The sequence below is a fragment of the Eublepharis macularius genome, chromosome 5 (assembly GCF_028583425.1).
Source record: "Eublepharis macularius isolate TG4126 chromosome 5, MPM_Emac_v1.0, whole genome shotgun sequence".
Lineage (NCBI taxonomy): Eukaryota > Metazoa > Chordata > Lepidosauria > Squamata > Eublepharidae > Eublepharis > Eublepharis macularius.
This window is the reverse complement of record NC_072794.1, coordinates 92,354,810-92,373,363: the sequence shown is the minus strand read 5'-3', so window position 1 is coordinate 92,373,363 and position 18,554 is coordinate 92,354,810. Positions and strand designations below refer to the sequence as shown.

At 40.3% G+C, this 18,554-nt stretch overlaps 1 protein-coding gene across 1 annotated transcript in view; it reads right to left on the bottom strand.

Moving 5' to 3' along the window:
• TRABD2B (TraB domain containing 2B) overlaps nt 1-17,937 on the bottom strand; it is a 701,502-nt gene extending 683,565 nt beyond the window's left edge. Inside the window, exons 1-2 of the mRNA XM_054982029.1 lie at nt 17,724-17,937; nt 15,062-15,622 (exon numbers count right to left, since the gene is read on the bottom strand). Of these exons, the coding sequence (XP_054838004.1) occupies nt 15,062-15,622; nt 17,724-17,843 (681 nt within the window). The 5' untranslated portion in view covers nt 17,844-17,937. The remainder of the gene's footprint in view (nt 1-15,061; nt 15,623-17,723) is intronic.
• Nucleotides 17,938-18,554: the final 617 nt, after the last annotated feature.

Below are 18,554 nucleotides of genomic sequence, written 5' to 3'. Positions count from 1 at the left end.
ACGTCCTGTATTTTCAGAGTGTTCATAATTTAAAAACATGCCAAAGGGCTATTGTGTCCCTCCCCTCAGCAGCCAGGCAGCACAGTGACTGCTGCACTTTTGCCATACAGAGCAAATGGGTAGAGGTGGCTTCTAATCTACTAGCCCTTAGGCTGTAAGCAGATAAAACTTCGCCCTTCCAGAACAATCATATTTTTGCAAGCAGTATAAAGTCTGTGCAAATATTGGACAAAGAGTTAGCAGCACATAAAGATGTCCTAGAAACTTTTGGAAATAGATTTGCAGAATCCCCATTTTATGTTTTCCTATAGCCTCTTTTTTATGCGTTCAGTGGCCATAACTCTCTTCAGACCCTGCATGTTCAAACCCAGTCAAAATTAATGTATACTAGCAAGAAATCAAAGTAGTACATTGATTTTTCAGAAGGGCTGTATGTTATGATATAAATAGAGCATTTGAAAAAGCAACATGTTCTGTTCCTTTACAAAGATGTGAGCTGGTGAGAAGGCCCATTAAAATTATTAAATTTCTTGAGGCAGAATTTCAGCTGCACATATATAAGTCTCCAGTCTCTCTGGACACCCTGCTAAACTCTTTTGGTAAGAACGTAATGAATGCCTTTGAAAGTGAGGTTGAATTATATCCCATGCAATATGTCCCTTTCACAGCCAAGTCACTTGATTTAATAAAGAAAAACCTCATTTTGGACTCTCACTATTAGCTGGAAAAAAGGAAAAAGTCAACACAGTCAGTCAGCACCACCACAAAAAATGAAATGCTAAATCCAGACAGCATCACAAATCCAAGTCTGTTCTCTTCTCTGGGACCGTTTCAATCCTTTTCTCAGAAAAGAATTAGTTGCAATGATTCCTCAACCTATAACCTGCTTAATTATACACCCTACTACTTAAGGAAATACACAGATTTCTATGACACTCTACATTTAGAAGCTTAAAACAATTTTGCATACCTAGTTTAGGACTTGTTTTGATTTAGAGGTTGTCATCTTGTAATAACAGCTCAAATCTATAACAAACATTGCCAGCCAGCCATTATTACATTGTCCAGCTAGCAAAACCACACTTTGGCAAGGAACTAATACTGTGGTCTGAAAAGCCATTTAGCATCAGAGTCACCCAGAAAAGATTTTTTTGACATTGTTTTCAGTGCTATAACTGTTAGGTACCACTATGTTGACTATTTCTACCAGACTTTGCTTATGACAAGATCTTTTCAGGCTCTGCCCTGACTCATCCATGACTCACCTGATTCCACCTGACTCCACCCATTTCTCAGGAAGTATTTTTTAAATCAAAAACTGGGAACTTCAGTCTGCAAAGACATAACATTCCAAGCCATGCAGTCATATTGACTCTCAAGTTATTTACCTATCTCTCAGACTTCAACTTGTCTCAGTTTACTAAAGATAACAATCTTGGGGGGGGGGTTATAGGAGATGGGTGAGAGTGAACAGCTATTGATATTGCCAAGGGTTGTTGACTCTCTTCCAACTCACTTCAATCTTTTTGCCCAGAACTAAACAAACCAGAAGTAGTTGTGCCAGAACAAAACCTTGTGTAAATGAATGCATTTGGTACCACCACATTGGAGACCAAATAAAGAAGGTCCTGCTATCATTTCACATTGAACCTCAATTTTCCTTGATCAAGAAAAGAGGGGAGAAGAAATATCCAGCTCTCGTTACAAGTTCAGACAGCTGTTTCCATGTCTGTTTTGTTGAGCAGAGAGGATGTCGCTTATATATAAATAGGTTCAAACAAATCTCTCTATACTTGGGAATGCATCAAAATACTCAAGGGTGGTTTTCATTACTGAGGAATTGAAGCTACTGAAGAAAATATATCTGGAACTCACATTTCTATGTGCCAGCAGAATGTTACTGCTCTAAATGCATGACACAGTATGAGGCGCATAGTATTCTGGAAAAAAATCTGACATGGGAGACAATTTTGCTAACTATGTTTTGTAAAGGAAGGTTCTACATCTTTTTCAAGAAAACTTTTTTTTAAATTTTCTTTAATGCATTCTTGATCTAGTCATTTAGCAAATAAAGAGAGATGAAACTTGTTGGCACAAGAGCTTAATTTTCAGCTGTTCTGCCCTATTCAATAATTTTTTATACTGATAGTCCCACTTAAGCCAAACAAATTATATCAACGTAATCACTCAATCACAATTGTTGGGATGATGCTATGGCTCTGTAGTCAGTAGCAGAGCATCTGTTTTACAAGCAGAAGGTCCCTAGTCTAGTCCTTGGTATCTCCTATATAAAAGATTCGGATGGTAGGTGGGAAAATGTGGCTGACAAGGTTTGGCCCACTCTGCCCTTAGTTCTTTATCAAAGAACTTAGGGAAAGGGAATACTTTTTCTGTGAGTCAGATCTTGGGAAGAATTCCCTATTTCCCTTGGGCCTAGATTTAGACACAGCAGAGGAGAAGACTGAGTCCTCTCCTCCTGCAGATCCAGTACTGACATGGTTTTAGAAAGGAGGGACTGGTAGTCCTCGGCCTTAAAGAACCTAGAGGACTGCTCTGGGGCTTCTATGGTGTCCTCCTCTTCATCAAACAAAAATTCTCCATCCTCTCTGTCTCAGGAGTCATTGTCTGCATAGGAGAGGAAATTCCAGGGGGGAAGCATCTCTTTCTGCTGCCCTGGATGTGGTCTCTGCTCTATATGTCTTATCAGGCCATCAGGAGTGAGGGGAGCCCTGGTCTGCACCCTCTGTGTTTCTCCTGGGTGGGGAGGAGCAGGAGGACGCCTGGAAGGCTGGGTGGTGAGAGGGTCCATCATCTTCTCCAATCTTGGATTAAAGGCTGGAGATTTCCTCCCTCATAATTTGCCTGAGGATATCCAGAAGTTCTGGTGTAACAGGCAGGGGCCCCAATTCAGACATATTACTCATGGTTTGTCCCTCTTCAGACTCTGTGGTTTGCACCAGTGAGTGGGCCCAGAATGCTCCAGAGTGGGTCAATTGGACCTTACTGGCCTTGGGCCTCTTGATTATCTGCCCAGATAAGGAAGGCATCACTTCATGTGCTCCACCTGTTTCCATTACAGGTGCTGTCCTGGCTAGGCCAGAGATGGCTGCCAAACTTCTTTTGCTGGGCAAGGTGTAGAGCCATTTCTTGGCATGCTTTGAGGCCTCCAGCTTTTGGCAATAAGAGTGGGTGCAATTGCAGTTTCCTCGTTCATGCTGGCCATTTCACGGCATCAAGTGGAGTGGCTAATTCTCCTCACCATAAAAGCTGTCTTGGTTCTCCATTTGAGAAGGGGAGCGGTGCCAGAGAGAAGGAGAGAGAGAAGAGCTCCAAGAAAAAATGGCCACCGTGGCCAAACAAAGGTGGGAAAGGAAGGAGAGGGGAGAATCCTGCAAGTGCTGAGCCCTGAAGCTGCTCTCACTGTCAAGGTAGGAACTAAACTGAGCAGAAGGGCGATTCCCACCAGGAAGACGGGAAGCTGAAAGAACTTGTTCCTGCCTCCCTGATTGGAGGGTTCGTTATCACCCATTAAGATGTCCTCCACCTCAGAGGGAGAACAATAAGTAAACTTTACAGTATATAGATGGTAACTCCAGTGTTTATTCCTAATCTTTAAAACTTTAGTCATGGAATAAAATCTTTCATTTGTACTTACTAGCATAGAATCTTTTAGGTGGTCAAATATGAATGGTTTAAGTATGCTGATGATCTTGCTACTGATACTTACCTAGGTGGAATTTTAAAATTACTGTTCCAGATATTTTGTTAAATTGTACATTAAATGCAGGACAGGTCTACAAAGCCCTTCAATAACTGCAAATTTGCAGTTTCTCCCTTCTCGCTTTCCTCATTCCCTTTGCTGACTTTGCATTCTCTGCATAGTAAGACCATTATATGCGCCTAATGTAAAATAAATATTCCGTTGCTATTCTCATGTTACCACCTATAAAGGCAAATGTCTGTGAAAAAAATCAAAGGCAAATAAAATGTGCTTGGTTGCAGAAAACAAACCAAGAACTATCTATGTCCATTGGGGTTGCTCAAGCAAATGCATACTAGGGTTTCTCCCAAAATAATTCCACCTTTCTCTCTTCCTCCTCCCCCTGTTTCTGTTATATCCTGGCTTCCTAACCTTATCTATACCCAAGGCCAGTCTGATTTCATGTTTTGTAAATACTGTACTAGCCTTCTGACTGACACACCCAATCATGTCCAGGTCTGTAATTCTGAATGGTTATGCCTAACAAAAATAATAAAATTGCTTTTTATTCAAGGTTTGTAAAATGTATTTATGAACTTAGAAAACAACTACAATGTAAAAACAAACTCTGGCAACCATGCTTTCGGTGAGTACCACAATAGTCACCCAGTAATTAAGTGCTATTTTTCCAAATGATGTTTAGACTTCATGGCTGTAAAAAGAAGTTGGTTTGTTTGATGGCTTCAAAATGAAATCACTGAATGCACTCAACCAGTAACTGGAACCTTACAAATTCTACAAATGATGTACTCGTGACAATATTGCATGTGGATTTTTAAATGTCACTCCCTTACAAAGATTAACACACAACAGAGGTTTTCTTTTTTTGTGTATGCATGGGAGTCTTTTGTATATAATAGAATGGAGGTTGGATTTTTGTATAGACCAGAGATGCAACCAAACCCATATGTCTGCATTCTCATACATGTATAATTGTACAGGCACACGCTTACACAGACACAGGCATTCTTTCAGGCTATCTCCACAGGAAATACTGTTGGGATGCTGGGTGTTTTTATTACTAGCAAATTATGTTTTGTGTTAAATAATCTTCCTTCATCTTCATAATGTTAACATTTCTACTGGTATCTTCTGAAGATAAGAGGATAATATGTTTTTAAATTTGCTTGCAAGATAGGGACAAAGTAGTTTCTTTGCAGTATATTAAGTAGGACTATGTTGGTAATTAAGCAGTTGTTGAAGCAATACCAACATATTAGCTTTTCAAGGCAGTGGCAGGAAAATGATCAAACATTGTTCAGCAAGGCAGTCAGGAGGACCCTATCCTCGTGTCTACCTCTCTGTCTCAAACACACACACACACACACACACACACTGTTATACTTTAAAAAAAACTTTTTAGAAATATTTTACCTACCACTAGCATTAGTACTGCTGTTACACTTCCAATTTTTGATTCTTGGCCAGAGTGATTAACAGTGCTAGCCTACGCAGAGTTATACCCTTATAAGCTTACTGTCTTAAATAGATTCCGGTTAGGATTGTGCTGTAAATATGAGACTGAACTCCATCCTGCTAGAAGTGTCCATATGAAAAGTAAATAAATGAGACCTGAAAGATCTACTATTCTTTCTAGAAACTGGCAGAAAAAAGATTAATGAGGAATGATCTATGTATTGCAGGAGATTGGATCTCTATAATATAGAAGTTTTCAGCTATATCTCATCAGATAATTGTTAAAGTGCTGCCAGTATATCAGTATTGTTAACTACCAGTGAAAAGAAGATTTTGGTGCAAATGTTAGCATACATTAGAAAATGTTACTTTTGTAGTCTTTGTAACTAAAAAGATCCACATGCTGTTATTAATAAAAGGAAAGCACAGGTAGTAAACATGTTAAAATGATACTTCTTCAGTGCTATTCCACAGTTCATATTAATGCCTATAAATCCAAAGGAATATAAATTAAATATATTGTTACTGATCACACACACAATACTACCTATAAAACCAATGGGGTCATGGAAATAGCCTTACAATAGGGCACAATTTCTGTATGAGATTGCTGACCTCTTCAGTGCAACAACCACTGCTCAGTTTTAATTACAGAGACCAACACTGGTATTTTTAATAGCCCAGTGAAAGAGGAGAGGTTTAGATGGTTTCACATCAAAGACTATGGGTTATTAACAACTTCCCCAGGAGTTCCTATTGTCATTTTTATTCCAGGATACAATTCTCAGTTCTCCTACATGGAGACAAGTGTATGAAGACACTAACAAGGTCTGATAAGCAACATTTTCAACTATAATAGTCATTCTAGTCTCCTCTCTTGCAGACCTTAAAAGGAAAAAGGAAGAGGAATTCATCACAGTTAACATCATGTCCATGGATCCAAACCAATCATAGGCACTTGTAAAGGCTCCATTACCTTGATATCTAAGAACCTTAAAAGCTGCAGTGCATTTTAGTCACAACTTCCTTATGAGGCTAGGAAGGGTAGTTTTCTGTCCCTGCCAGCCAGATAGAAGACAAAGACTTAATGATTCATATACATGAATAACAACTACAATGTGGCACTATAACAAGCAGAGTGATATTTTCTGGGTTGGAGGGATAGTTATGGTGTAAATGTTACCATGCTACTCAGAGCACAAAGACTGGGCCAGCTAAACCTCTTCCTACCATGAGGATGCTGAAGCAGCAGCACTCCTTTGTGATATAAGAACAGGAAACAAACAACTACATGTATTAATTTCCATTTATAAAATGAAATAAAATATTCTAGAAATAATGCCAAAATGATGCATTAAAATGTTGGTCCTAGATAAGGGAGTATCCGTAATACCTTTGGTAAATCTTGATCCTCGGCTTCAATTTTCCAAAGGCAAGGTTTCCAAAAATAGGTCTGACCAGCTTTTAAACCAGAGAAGTCCATTTCAGTAATCAAAAGCAATTCAGAAAAGAAATTTGCTCTTTGACTTATCTGCACAGGAAATCCCTTTACTTTGGTTTGGTACTTCTGAACACAACAGTAAATATGGGGAAACTTCCCAATAAGCATGCAGGAGTAGATGGCCATGTAACTTACAGGGGAAAATTTCCCAAGTGGGCCACTACCCTAGAAACCCACCAGTGGTCATGAACAGGTAGAATCAGGACCAAGATAGACTGCCAGCACCTCAAGGGCCACTTGGCTCAGGCTTTTTAAGAAGTACCAGACACCTGAAGTCACATTTATGGGTTTTTGTATTTTGATGAAATAATTTATGCATGAATGAACAATCCAAGATAGACACTATGTGTAAGAACAATAATCAGGAATTTGATGTGCTCGTTCAGTGTACCCCAGCCTAAAGATCCCATTCCCCCAGTGGAGACAGGGGATGGGATCCTCCACTTCCATTCTCTGCCTCCCACCACCACTTACCTGGCTAGCAGGAGGGAAGGTCAGGAACGGAACTCCTGAGTATGCTCCTGGGGCAGCGCAACGATGTCACTTCCCAGGAGTGACATCATCATGCTGCCCTGAGAGCACTCCCATGCTTTACTGCAGGCAATTTGGGCCCCAAACAGGCCAAATTGGGCCCATTTGGGGCTGAAATCAGCCTGCTGTGAAGCCCACAAGCACCCCCACACTTCTGCAATGACATCACTTTCCAGAAGTGACATTATGCAGGTGCAGGGACGAGCACACACCAGGAGCAACGAGAAGGTAAGCATAGGGTCCCTCCCTCCTGCTGGGATGGTAAGGAGAACTGGCAAACCTACCCAAGCCCCACAAGTAATGTTGAGTCTCTATTGTGCAAGGAAACTGCAGGCATAATGAGCAGTAAGTAGCACTGTGCACATAGACAAAATACAGACTAGCAAAAGCCTTGCATGCCATCTCTTCAGGAGCAGACTGGGAGCAAGGTCCTGGAGCAAGCCAAGCTGAATGACACCATGGTACTACAAGCCAGTGCTGCAGGAGCTACTCAGGACATATGGTTGCCAGCTGCAACCCCTCTGGAGCAATTGGGGGCAGGGTCTTCAAACAAGTGACAGTTCTCAAATACCATGACAGTGAGTACTAAAGAAGATGGTTTGAAGGCAACGACCTTCCAGCCCAAAGGATTAAAAATGTTACATAATTTGAAGTAGGGCTCATTTGGAGGGGGAACATGACGGAAAGGCATTTCTGTAGATCTGAAAAGAGGTCACGTGGGTTTTGGCCCCACCCATGTGATTCCTTTTCCTCCCCGCTACCTCCACTCCAAAGGAGGGTAAGCTGCTTTAAATTCATTCTGCCTTATTTTCATTCGTGACTCATGAGTGAGTGAGTGAGTGCAATTCGGGCTACTGAGTCTGGCTCTCCAAAGGAGTGTAAGCTCCTTTAAATTCATTCTGCTGCTTTATTTTCATTCATGTCTCGTGAGTGAGTGAGTGTGTGAGTGCGTGCAAGCCAGGCTACTGGGGCTGGCTCTCCAAAGGAGGGTAAGCTGCTTTAAATTCATTCTGCTGCTTTATTTTCATTCATGATGAGGGAGGGAGGGACTGCAAACTGGGCTACTGGGGCTGGCTCTCCAAAGGAGTATAAGCTGCTTTAAATTCATTCTGCTGCTTTATTTTCATTCGTGTCTCGTGAGTGAGTGCGTGAGTGCGTACAAGCGTGAAAGCCGGGCTACTGGGGCTGGCTCTCCAAAGGAGGGTAAGCTGCTTTAAATTCATTCTGCTGCTTTATTTTCATTCATGACTAGTGCTTGCACACGTGCGTGCATGCGCATGCTTGCAAGCAGGGCTGCTGGGGCTGGCTCTCCAGAGGAGGGTAAACTTCTTTGAGTTCATTCTACTTTATTTTCAGGAAATACCTGGAGATTTGGGGGGGAAAGGGGCCTGAGGGGTGGGTGTTGCCTTCTGACACACTTCTGGTGATGTCAAGGGGTGTGGCATATGCTAATGAGATATGCTGAATTATGCTAATGAGTTCCTGCAGTTTTTTTCTATGAAATGGCCCCTGATTTGAAGACAGTCATATAAATAAATATATGCATTACTTATATATGATGAATAACTTTGGATACAAACAAACTATGTTTTCCATTTAAGCTACAAAAATAGGACTTGGGACTTTTATAGTTTGTTTAATGGCACAATGATGAAAATCTGAGATGTACGTGTGTTTGGGATATTTTGAGGGAAATAATTGTGTTTTCTAATTATTGGATACACTTATCAAACGAATGGCGTAAATTGTTTTTTTTTTATTCATTTCCACATAAATCATAATAGAAGGTTTCAGTGGAACAATTTTCCCTTTACATTATCAAACATTAAGGTAAAAAGAGACACAATCCAATTAAAACAAGATCCACAAAACAGGACTAGCTTATGCATATGCTAAATTCTCTTAAAATCAATATAACGGAATAATTGTTTAATTTTGGCTGGATCAAAAGGTATGACTATTAATAATAATTTTTAAAATGCCTTTTAAAATATATTTAATTTCTTCTCTAAAGTGATCCAATTCATTTAATAATGTATATTGCAGAAAGGACATGTTGGAGGAAAAGAATTAAAATAAAGTCCACTAAGTGTAATTTACTTGCAAGGGTCATTAAAATGGATTGAGTTTAATGGTATGTGGACTGCACATCAAATCTCTGGTAATTGTAAATGGGCTTTCACCTCACACCTAGACATTTAAATTAACTGGAATGAAGACCACCAATTCCTTCCAAATAAGTGTGCTTAGTATTTCAGCCTCAGTTTCACTCAACAGTCACTTTTCACCAGCTAAAGATTTAATGTATCTTTTCCCCCTTACTAAACTCTTTTGAAAAGGAAAGGCAAAGAAAGGAAAGGAAGCCAAAGGGCATATCAAAATATGGTCCTGTGTGTATATTAATGTTTCCTGCTGCTCTGCTATGCAGAGACTAGCTTAGAGAGTGCAGGTATCTGTCAGGGGCCAAACTTGATGGGCCACCCATCAGCCTTTCATTAAGAAGCACTTGTAGTGTCTGTAATTCTATCAATGGAGTAATCAGAGCTGCCATGTCTCAGGACTTGATACACCAGCAGGAGCTTGGAAATGAAGACTGACTTGGTTAACACAGTCACTTCTGCCACTTAATGCTGAGAGAAGTAAGCAAAAGGCAGAGCAACAATGTTTATTGGTCTATATACACAAGAAAAGAAGAGGAAGGAGAGAGTGGCTAAGTGTGAAGAGTGGCAAAGTTTGGAGACTTTTTTTGCCCTTGATCTAATCAATTCAACTTTGATATTTTGCCAACATTTCCTGCATCATGGGTTGACATAATACCACCTAGATAATCAAATTCATGACTAAATTTAAAAAAAAGATCAGGGTAGGACTCTATTTTCTTCTCATTCAGTCAATCAGAATTATTTCCCATAGAAGGAAAAGAACCCTTATTCCCTATGGAGAGAGATTCAATGGACAGATTTAAAAATCAAGATGCTAATGTCAAGTCCACAGCAAGGCAACTTTTGAAAAAATGTAAGAGGCTAAAAGGCTTAGCCTCCAACTGCAGGCGGATTAAGTATGCATACAAAGAATTGGTGATGGAAGATGAAAGAAAGGCAAAGTGAAAACAGGGAACAAATACATCAAGTAAGAGAACGGAGAAGAGCAGAAGACATTTTAAACACATTTGCTAAGTTGTAATACTGTTAATTGGCCCAAACTTTTGACATACAGGTATCCCTTTTCTCCTACAGTTAAGGCTGCCTGCTGTAAATTTGAGAAGGAAGTAAAATTGTGAAGAAGCATTCCCCAACACTAGGCATATTAGTCTGTGAATGAGCCAGCCAATAGGTATCTTCTCTAATGTTAAAATAAGATCTGAGGTTCAAACAAACTCAGCTCCAAGCTAGGGATGCGTTCATTCAGTGTCTCTACAAGGCTTCAGTTATGCAGAGGGTGGAGTCGTGGCTGGGGTTGAGCCTACTGGTCCTGGGTCCCAACCTCCACAGTTCTTCCAGAGCTCCCTCAGCCTCACCCACCTCACAGGGTACTTGTTGCAGGGATAATAACAACATACTTTGCAAACCGCTCTGAGTGGGTGTTAAATTGTCCTGAAGGGCAGTATATAAACCAGTTGTTGTAGTAGTTATATGAGTCCTGTGTGCAAGGGTAGCTTATATGCATCCACCTAAAAGTGTGCACGCTCCAAATGCATTATTTGGTACGCTAAGAAATAGATCATGAATATAAAAGCCCATTCATGTTTAAGCATATGCTGTTAAAGGCATAGAGCTTTGAATGTATGGAGGATCTTTGTCAAAGAACGCAGTTTATAGAAGTGAAGAATGCACTCTCCCGGAAAAGAAGGTATGGCGTGGTTTAGCCATTCATATATGTATGACAGGCAACCAGGGAAAAACTTTCATACTAGAACATCCCATTCAAAACCTTAAGTGGAAGTAAATCCAGTTCAGTACTGGAAGTCCATTGAAATACAAGTTCCATTGAAATGAATAAGAGCTACAAACAAGTGAATCTGTACAAAAATGCACTGATAACTAAATAAATAAATGTACATATAGAAAGATGATCCAATACAACCTATCTTAGAGGAATAGATTACACTCATACATTAAGTAGTAATTGATTCTTAGAAAGGCATGCCATGGATGAAATTTCCCCTCTGTACTGCATCTCCAGAAACCACTGAAAATGAGCATCAGGTAAATGGATAACACATATTAACCTGACTTACATGCTTTTGAGCAGCATGTAGCTGCTTTCATGGAAAGCAAACTACTTTTCCTTAGTAAGTGTTTAAAGATTGGATATATTTCCTGAATACAATTGTGTCTGGAGATTTCAATGCAGCGTGCTTTCTAGGTCTTAGACTCCAATTTTTTCAGATTATATATTACAATTAAAGTCATGCCAAAAAGCAATCTACTGATGCCCATAGCAGATTTAGAATTATAAATGATCACAGATGTTTCCATCAGCCTAGATTTTCACTGGAATACAAACTCTAGTCAATTTCTAATTTCCATTGTTAATACCACTAATTACAGGTTTCTTAAAGAAAATCCAAGATTTAGAATTAAGAAAGGAAATGTAGTTCATCATAACCCACTCTTTTCAATTAAGGTCATAATACACTGAGCAATGGGATTTCTAGGCATATTACATACAACAAATTGTTCCTTTTAAATAATTTGCCAGGTGACAGAGACAGCTCTGAAACAGGCAGAAAAGAACCAAATGGCTGCACGTTATTTTTTCCCATATTGGCTTAGAAGACGATGTTTGGCTAGTCATGATTTTACAACTAACTTACAAGTTTTAGTCTTGATTCATCTCTGTTGCATGACTTCCATTTATTTTGCAAAAACTGGGGTGGTTTTCAGACTGGAATTAGTGCATGTATTGCAGAAGCAATCTCTGGTTTAATGATGCACAATGCAATAGTACCATCATCACAGACACAGAGCATACTTTGGATTTCTAAAACTTTCCATCATTGGAAATTCAGTTTTCCTAAAAGCATATGCTTATATCATGTGGACGTTCTACAGATAAGCAGAAGGAAGAATAGTCTCGCCTTATTCTACTCCTGGCCTGCATTGCTTTCAGTATGCAGGCGCTTCTGACAATGCTGGGGGAGGCAAAGAAGTTACAGAAGGAAAGGTCTGCTTCCACCAATGCAATGTTTGTAGGATACATACAATATTTTGTTCACAATTTACTATTATAGAACCAAAGACTATCTTCACCATAAAATTGCTTTTTCTTCATTATGCAGAACAGCTGATAAATATAAGACGATAGTAACTGTTTCAGCACTAAACTTGAAGATAAAGAAACAACAAGTTTTCATCTCAAGAGATTTTTTTTTAAATTCTCTAGTCACCCAAAAAATATGTAACGCAACTCAGATTTAAAAGGCTACCCATGGCAGAATTTTGTAATGAAGAGCTTTTGTAGGAGTTATTTTTAGTACTGTTTGACCTAATGAAACTTCAGTGCCAAAGGTACATTACATTTCTACTATTTTGAATTCTGTTCCAAGTAGAATATACTTGATACAGAAAAGTGGAAATTAACTTTTTAGAGGAAGCTGTACAATATATTTTGCTCAAACTACAGAGAAGTAAATTTGTAAACCTTCAATTACATTTGTAAATAAGTAGCATGGAAAATATTTACTGATTCCTTTGGTGCAATAAATGGATTTATGTGTTATTATTAAAAGTGGATTTTAAAATTTTGGAACTATGCTCAGTGTTTATTTCAAAAGTTTATTTTCATCTTCACTAGGAGTCTTTAAAAAATGCCCCCAATCTCACTTGTGCTGCAATTGTTCAGTCCATTCAGCAATAGAAGTGATTACAAGAAAAGGAAAATTACTGACTGAATAGAATCTCTACCCCTGCAAAGCTTTGAATCAACATATCTACTTGCAATATCAAACTAAGATAATACTTCATGAATTGGGGCAACAGATTAGTAAACATATCTCTAAGATCATGTCTGCCAATGCAGCAAGTTTAGGATTGGACAGTACAGCTATTTAGTTGACAGGGATAGGGACAGTAAGACTCCTGAACAGACTGGATAAAGAACATTAGCAGTGCAATCCTGGAAGTAAACCCTACAGAATAGACTTGAGTAGACCTGAATAGGATGACACTGATATTCGCTGAAGTGAATTCATCTGTGGTAATGACGTAGGGACCAAATCCCCTTGGAAGGAGGAAAGGTTGTGTTATGTGATTATAAAAATTCCCAATAGATATCTCTGATCCTTCTAGTGTTTTGTTTGTTTGTTTTATACAAGAATGTCTGCATTTTTACTGGATGACTGCATAAAAACTTTTGTAGAACCACGGAAACTTAAAACAGAATCTGCTACCCCAGTAAATGCTGTGACTTCTAGCATGTTTTTCCCATTGTATTCCATTCCAGCTATTTTTGGCAGCACTATCAACTAATTGCATTTTTTCACAGGTGATATTTTGAAGATTGTTAATGAAAAACAGTTGCTTAGTCCATATTGCACAGACAATTTATTCTTCTGAAGAGCATCTGAAGCCCATTACTTAATACAAGAGATATACACAGATTGTTTATAGCACTATCATCAAGCACCGAAACCTTTTTGCTTAGATGAGGGACAGATCCAATTTTAAAATACATATTTAAGAAGTGTTTTTTGAAAGAAAACAATTTAATCAGAACAACTCCAAGGCACTTTTGGCCCTAATAATTCAAAATAAACAATTTTACAGACAGCAGACTCAAGGCATGACCACAAACCTTGTGAATCCCTTAAACAATATATATTATGGATTATCTTGCTAAAACACACTCATTAACAAAAAAGGGGGTGGGACTCAGTACTCATTTATTATTGGAACATGATTTCTACAGAAAGCAGTGATTTCCAAGAAAGTTCAAAGCTACCTCCTTTGACAAGCAACATACCAAAAACTCTCTCTTTGTGTTTGATACATGAAAAGGAAAACATTTCCATTCTTCAGAACTTCAACAAAAGCAATGACAAGATTTCAGGAAATTAGCTGATCCTACAGTGCTCAAAGAAAATATTGCTATGACTGGCACATAATAGGTCGGGAACCAATGGATTTCCTGGACTAAGTGTCCCAGGTACAATCTCCAAGAAAATATATGTAGATGAGAGTGTATGTATAAAATGCTATGTCATATTCACATTCAGAGATGTCCTTTCACATTTAATGTTTTCAGTGTTGTTTGGTGATAAAAGCAAGATAAAATAAAAATTTTAATATTCAGCAATTTGTTTCTTGAATATACTTAAGGGAGACCCAGCAGATATCATCATAAATTCAAATATTGCATATTACTTGCCTCTGAATCTCTAGTATCATACACAATGCTTGGTGTATGTGAAGGAGAGATTGAGATGCCACTTCACTGGCATCGTTTCATCAGAAAAAGTCTGCTCTGCATTTTTGTACCCATATAATTTATGAAACAGTGTGGTGTGCATATTATATGTGCACATTATGGAACAATATACTACTCAAACTACATTTGCTGCCCCTATCATAATGTCTCTGTAATGTTCTTGATCATTTAATCAGAAGCAAACCATACTACTTTCTTGCAGGTGAACATTGTGCAATGCTTGATGTGCAGCTGTGACTGTAACACAGTCTGAAGGAAAGAATTGCCTTAAACACTATTACCAACAATTTTATAAACACAAGTGATCTATACACATTAGTTTACACAGTAGTCTTGAGACTTTGACTGGTTCTTAATAAGAGAAATAATTCATCTTATGACAGGAACAATTAAAAAGATGTGGGGTGGGGCCCACTCCTTCTTACCTGGGAGAAGTTCAGCCCATTTAATGGATGACATTGCTCTTCTACCCTCTCCACAGCTCCTGTCCTTTTCTTTAGTCTCTCAGCCTCCTGGGCCAAATAGAGGTCCAGTACGGGTACTCCCCGGGAACGAATGTCCGTCTCTGTCAGGGAGTTGACCATCAGCATCACCCAGACGGGTCTTTTACGTTCCCAGTTTCCAGCAATGGCATTGAAGAGGTAATCAGCATAGAGACCTTTGCCCCGTTGGTCAGGGGTCATCCAATGAGGCAACATCAACTTTACATACTCAAGGTGGCGCTTAAGGCGGTGGTAAATATCCTGGGGAAGCACATCTTGTAAATTCTCCCCATGGGGTAGCAGCTGACAACTGGCCAGGCCTGAGATTGTGTAGGGATCAGTGAGGTCCAGTTCAAAATATACATTGGTGCTAGCCTGGAAAGCAGCCTTGGAATTCTCAGGGATGAAGTCCCATACACGTGTGTAAGGCACATGAATGGTGCCAAAAAGATAGGCAGGAGGATCCTTCCGGATTGTCCAGAGGAAAGAATTCAGATGTCCTTGCTAGGAGAGGAGAAGAATCAAGTCAGTTAAAATTGTGGTGAGACAAGTGAGATTAATCCCAGACAAACTTGTTGTACAATAAGGAGCAATGTACTCATGCACAGTGTGACTGTCCTCAAACCACTTACTCCAGAGTAAGTTTTCAAAATGTTTTTCACTTCACTGCAAATATTAACTACACTGAAATGAAAGCAAATGCCACTGACATCAGCATCAGCATGTGTGGGGTCGAGATAGCAATTTATGATGGCTGGGCCCCTGGACATTGTATAAGTGTGTATGCCAATCAATCTGAAACCAGAATTTCATCCATGTTGGAATAACTCTGCTAAACACAACCCCAATATGCCTCTGTGTAAATGGTTTCTGAATTGCATCCTCGGTATTACAGAGACTGTAAGAAAAAATGTAGAAGTCACACATCCTAGAAAAAAATGAAAAATAGTATAAATGTTTGTATGTTACTAATTATTTATGTTTTGTATTATTTATAATCTGCCTTTCTCAGTAAGACTCAAGGCAGACTACACTGTGCAAATCAATACAATTAACAGGATGGAATATCCAATAAGCAATGTAATCAGTGTTAGATTGCAGAAATCTGAAACCAAGCTGAAACATACCATAAGTATTAACATTACATGTTAAAATGATGCAGAAATTATGTAGTAGGATAATATATACGGCAACAGTATTATACACAGTGGTATAGTCCACAGTCCCCATTCTTTTTTTCTCTCTCTCTACTCCTCTGATCTTTAGGTCTTAACTGGGAATATGAAGAAAGGAAGAATTCAGGCCAGAAAGAGTCAAAACACAAGCTACAAAAAAAAGCTGACTTCCTATGAGTTGCCTCACAGTTCATTGCCTGGACTAAAAACTTAGCCAAAATAAGTAAATTTTCTATTCTTGGATCTACTGGTAATTTCAGAATTAAAATGTCTACTGTAGACTCGGCCCTTTGTAATATCAAGGGTTCAATCAATTCCTGCCTCACCTTGTTGTACCAAGGACATTCAAATAAAACATGACTTACAGATTCAATAGCACCCAAGCCACAGCCACAATATCTATCAGAAAAAGGTACACCCAGTATGCATCCTTCAGAAACTTGAATAATTTCACATGGGTTATATCCTAAAGGTATTTTCCTAGGAGTAAGCCCCATAGAACAACATGGGACTTATGTCTGAGTAGACCTGCCTAGGCTTGCTCCCACGATCCCATTGAGGCTATTATTACTAGGCTGTGGATCTTGCTAGTAATAAATGCACCTCCAGAAAATAAATAAAAATGAGGCACATTTACAGAAGTGGCAGAAATAACCAGTAGTTATCTCAAGGGCTCTGTTAAAAAATGCCATGAATATGAAATTATGTGTAGGGAAGAGGAAGCAAATCTAATATAAACAGGGGAGATAAAGGTACAACAGACTTTGTCCAAGTGATCAGGACCTTTAAACAGCAGGAATTATAGGTGAAGCATGTGATACGCTTTGAGTAAGTTATGTGATTGTTTAAAAAGATCTTGTTCACTCTCCCACACAAGATTTTTACAGGACGCATCCATATATAAAAGTGGCAAGGTGGGCTTCCGAAGATTTTCCCCACCAAGAGGTACCCAAGGAGAGAGACGCGGTATTACTACTGTTTAAAAGATAATCAGCACCAACAATGGGCCCGAGTCTTTACGATGCCAGTTGTAGCAATACAGTAAATAATAAGGTTCTTTTCGAGGCAATTGGTAAAGCTCCCACCCCCGCACCCATAACCTCCGCCTGGCAGGACTCTCTTTCTGGCAGGGTCATGTTAGTCTGGGAACGCCAGGAGCAATGCGTGAAAAATGCAACTGACCCCCGGCTGGTTTTCCCCAAGCAATCCCTAGAGAAGGATCCAGCCCAGGGGGCAGGTGGGAACGGCAGCGTCACCCCTCGCTTCAGCATTCCCAGGCGGTGGCAATTCCGGGCGACGTGCCGTCTTTGGGCAGCGTCCCAGGAAGTTTGTCAGCAGGACAACGCCAAGCCGATCGCCCCCTCAGCGAGAGCAGCTCAGCCTCCGTTCAGTACCGGCCTCCCGCCCCCGCCGCCGCCACTGCTGCTCACCGTTCGGGGCAGCTCACACCGCCCTAGGTCCGTCTGCTGCCGCCTCCTGGGCTCCGGGCGAGCCGACGCCGGCAGAACCCCCCCGAATACAAAGCACATCAGCGCCAGGTGGGGCTGCATCCTGTTCCTCCCGGGGGACCCGCCTCGCCGGCTGGCTTGGAGGTGACTCTCCGTCCGATCTCTCCTTGGGTGTCTCGATCCCGGCCGGCCTCAGTATCGGGCAGTCGGGTCCGCATCTGACAAGTGTGAAAAGCGAAGAGTTGGTAGCTGCAGCCCTTGGTAGCCTGAGAAAGGGGGCTCAAACAGCCCCGCAAGGGTGATCCCCGGGCCCCCGGCTCTGATCCCGAGCCTCCGCCATGCTTCGGGAGCAAAAGGAAATCTTCAAAGCGGTAGCTCTCAGCGCTGCCCAGGAGTTGGGCCCCCCCTACACACACACATACCCACACACACACACTTCGGCGTTTAAGGAAGGAGGTGGGAAAGTTTTTCCCCCTGAAAAGGGGGAGCGGTGGGGTGTGGATCCCGGCTTTTGGATAGCGATAGTTTTAGGGAATGCTATTTGAACAAGTACATGAAGGCGGGTACTGCTGTGGATGTCATCATATCAGCTGCACACACAGCGAGAAAAAGCCAGGAGGCAAAAACTTACAGCAACTTCCAAACTTTCCCCAACTTTTCTTCCCATCCCGCCTTTCAACTTTCAATCAGCGGATACGCGGCAGCGACCGACTCCAACCACGAGAGGGCGCGTGATTCATAAACAATGTTTGGAGCAGCTAAAGGTAAACGAGGGCTCGCAGGAAGAAAAATGCTCTTCCAGCGAACATAGGG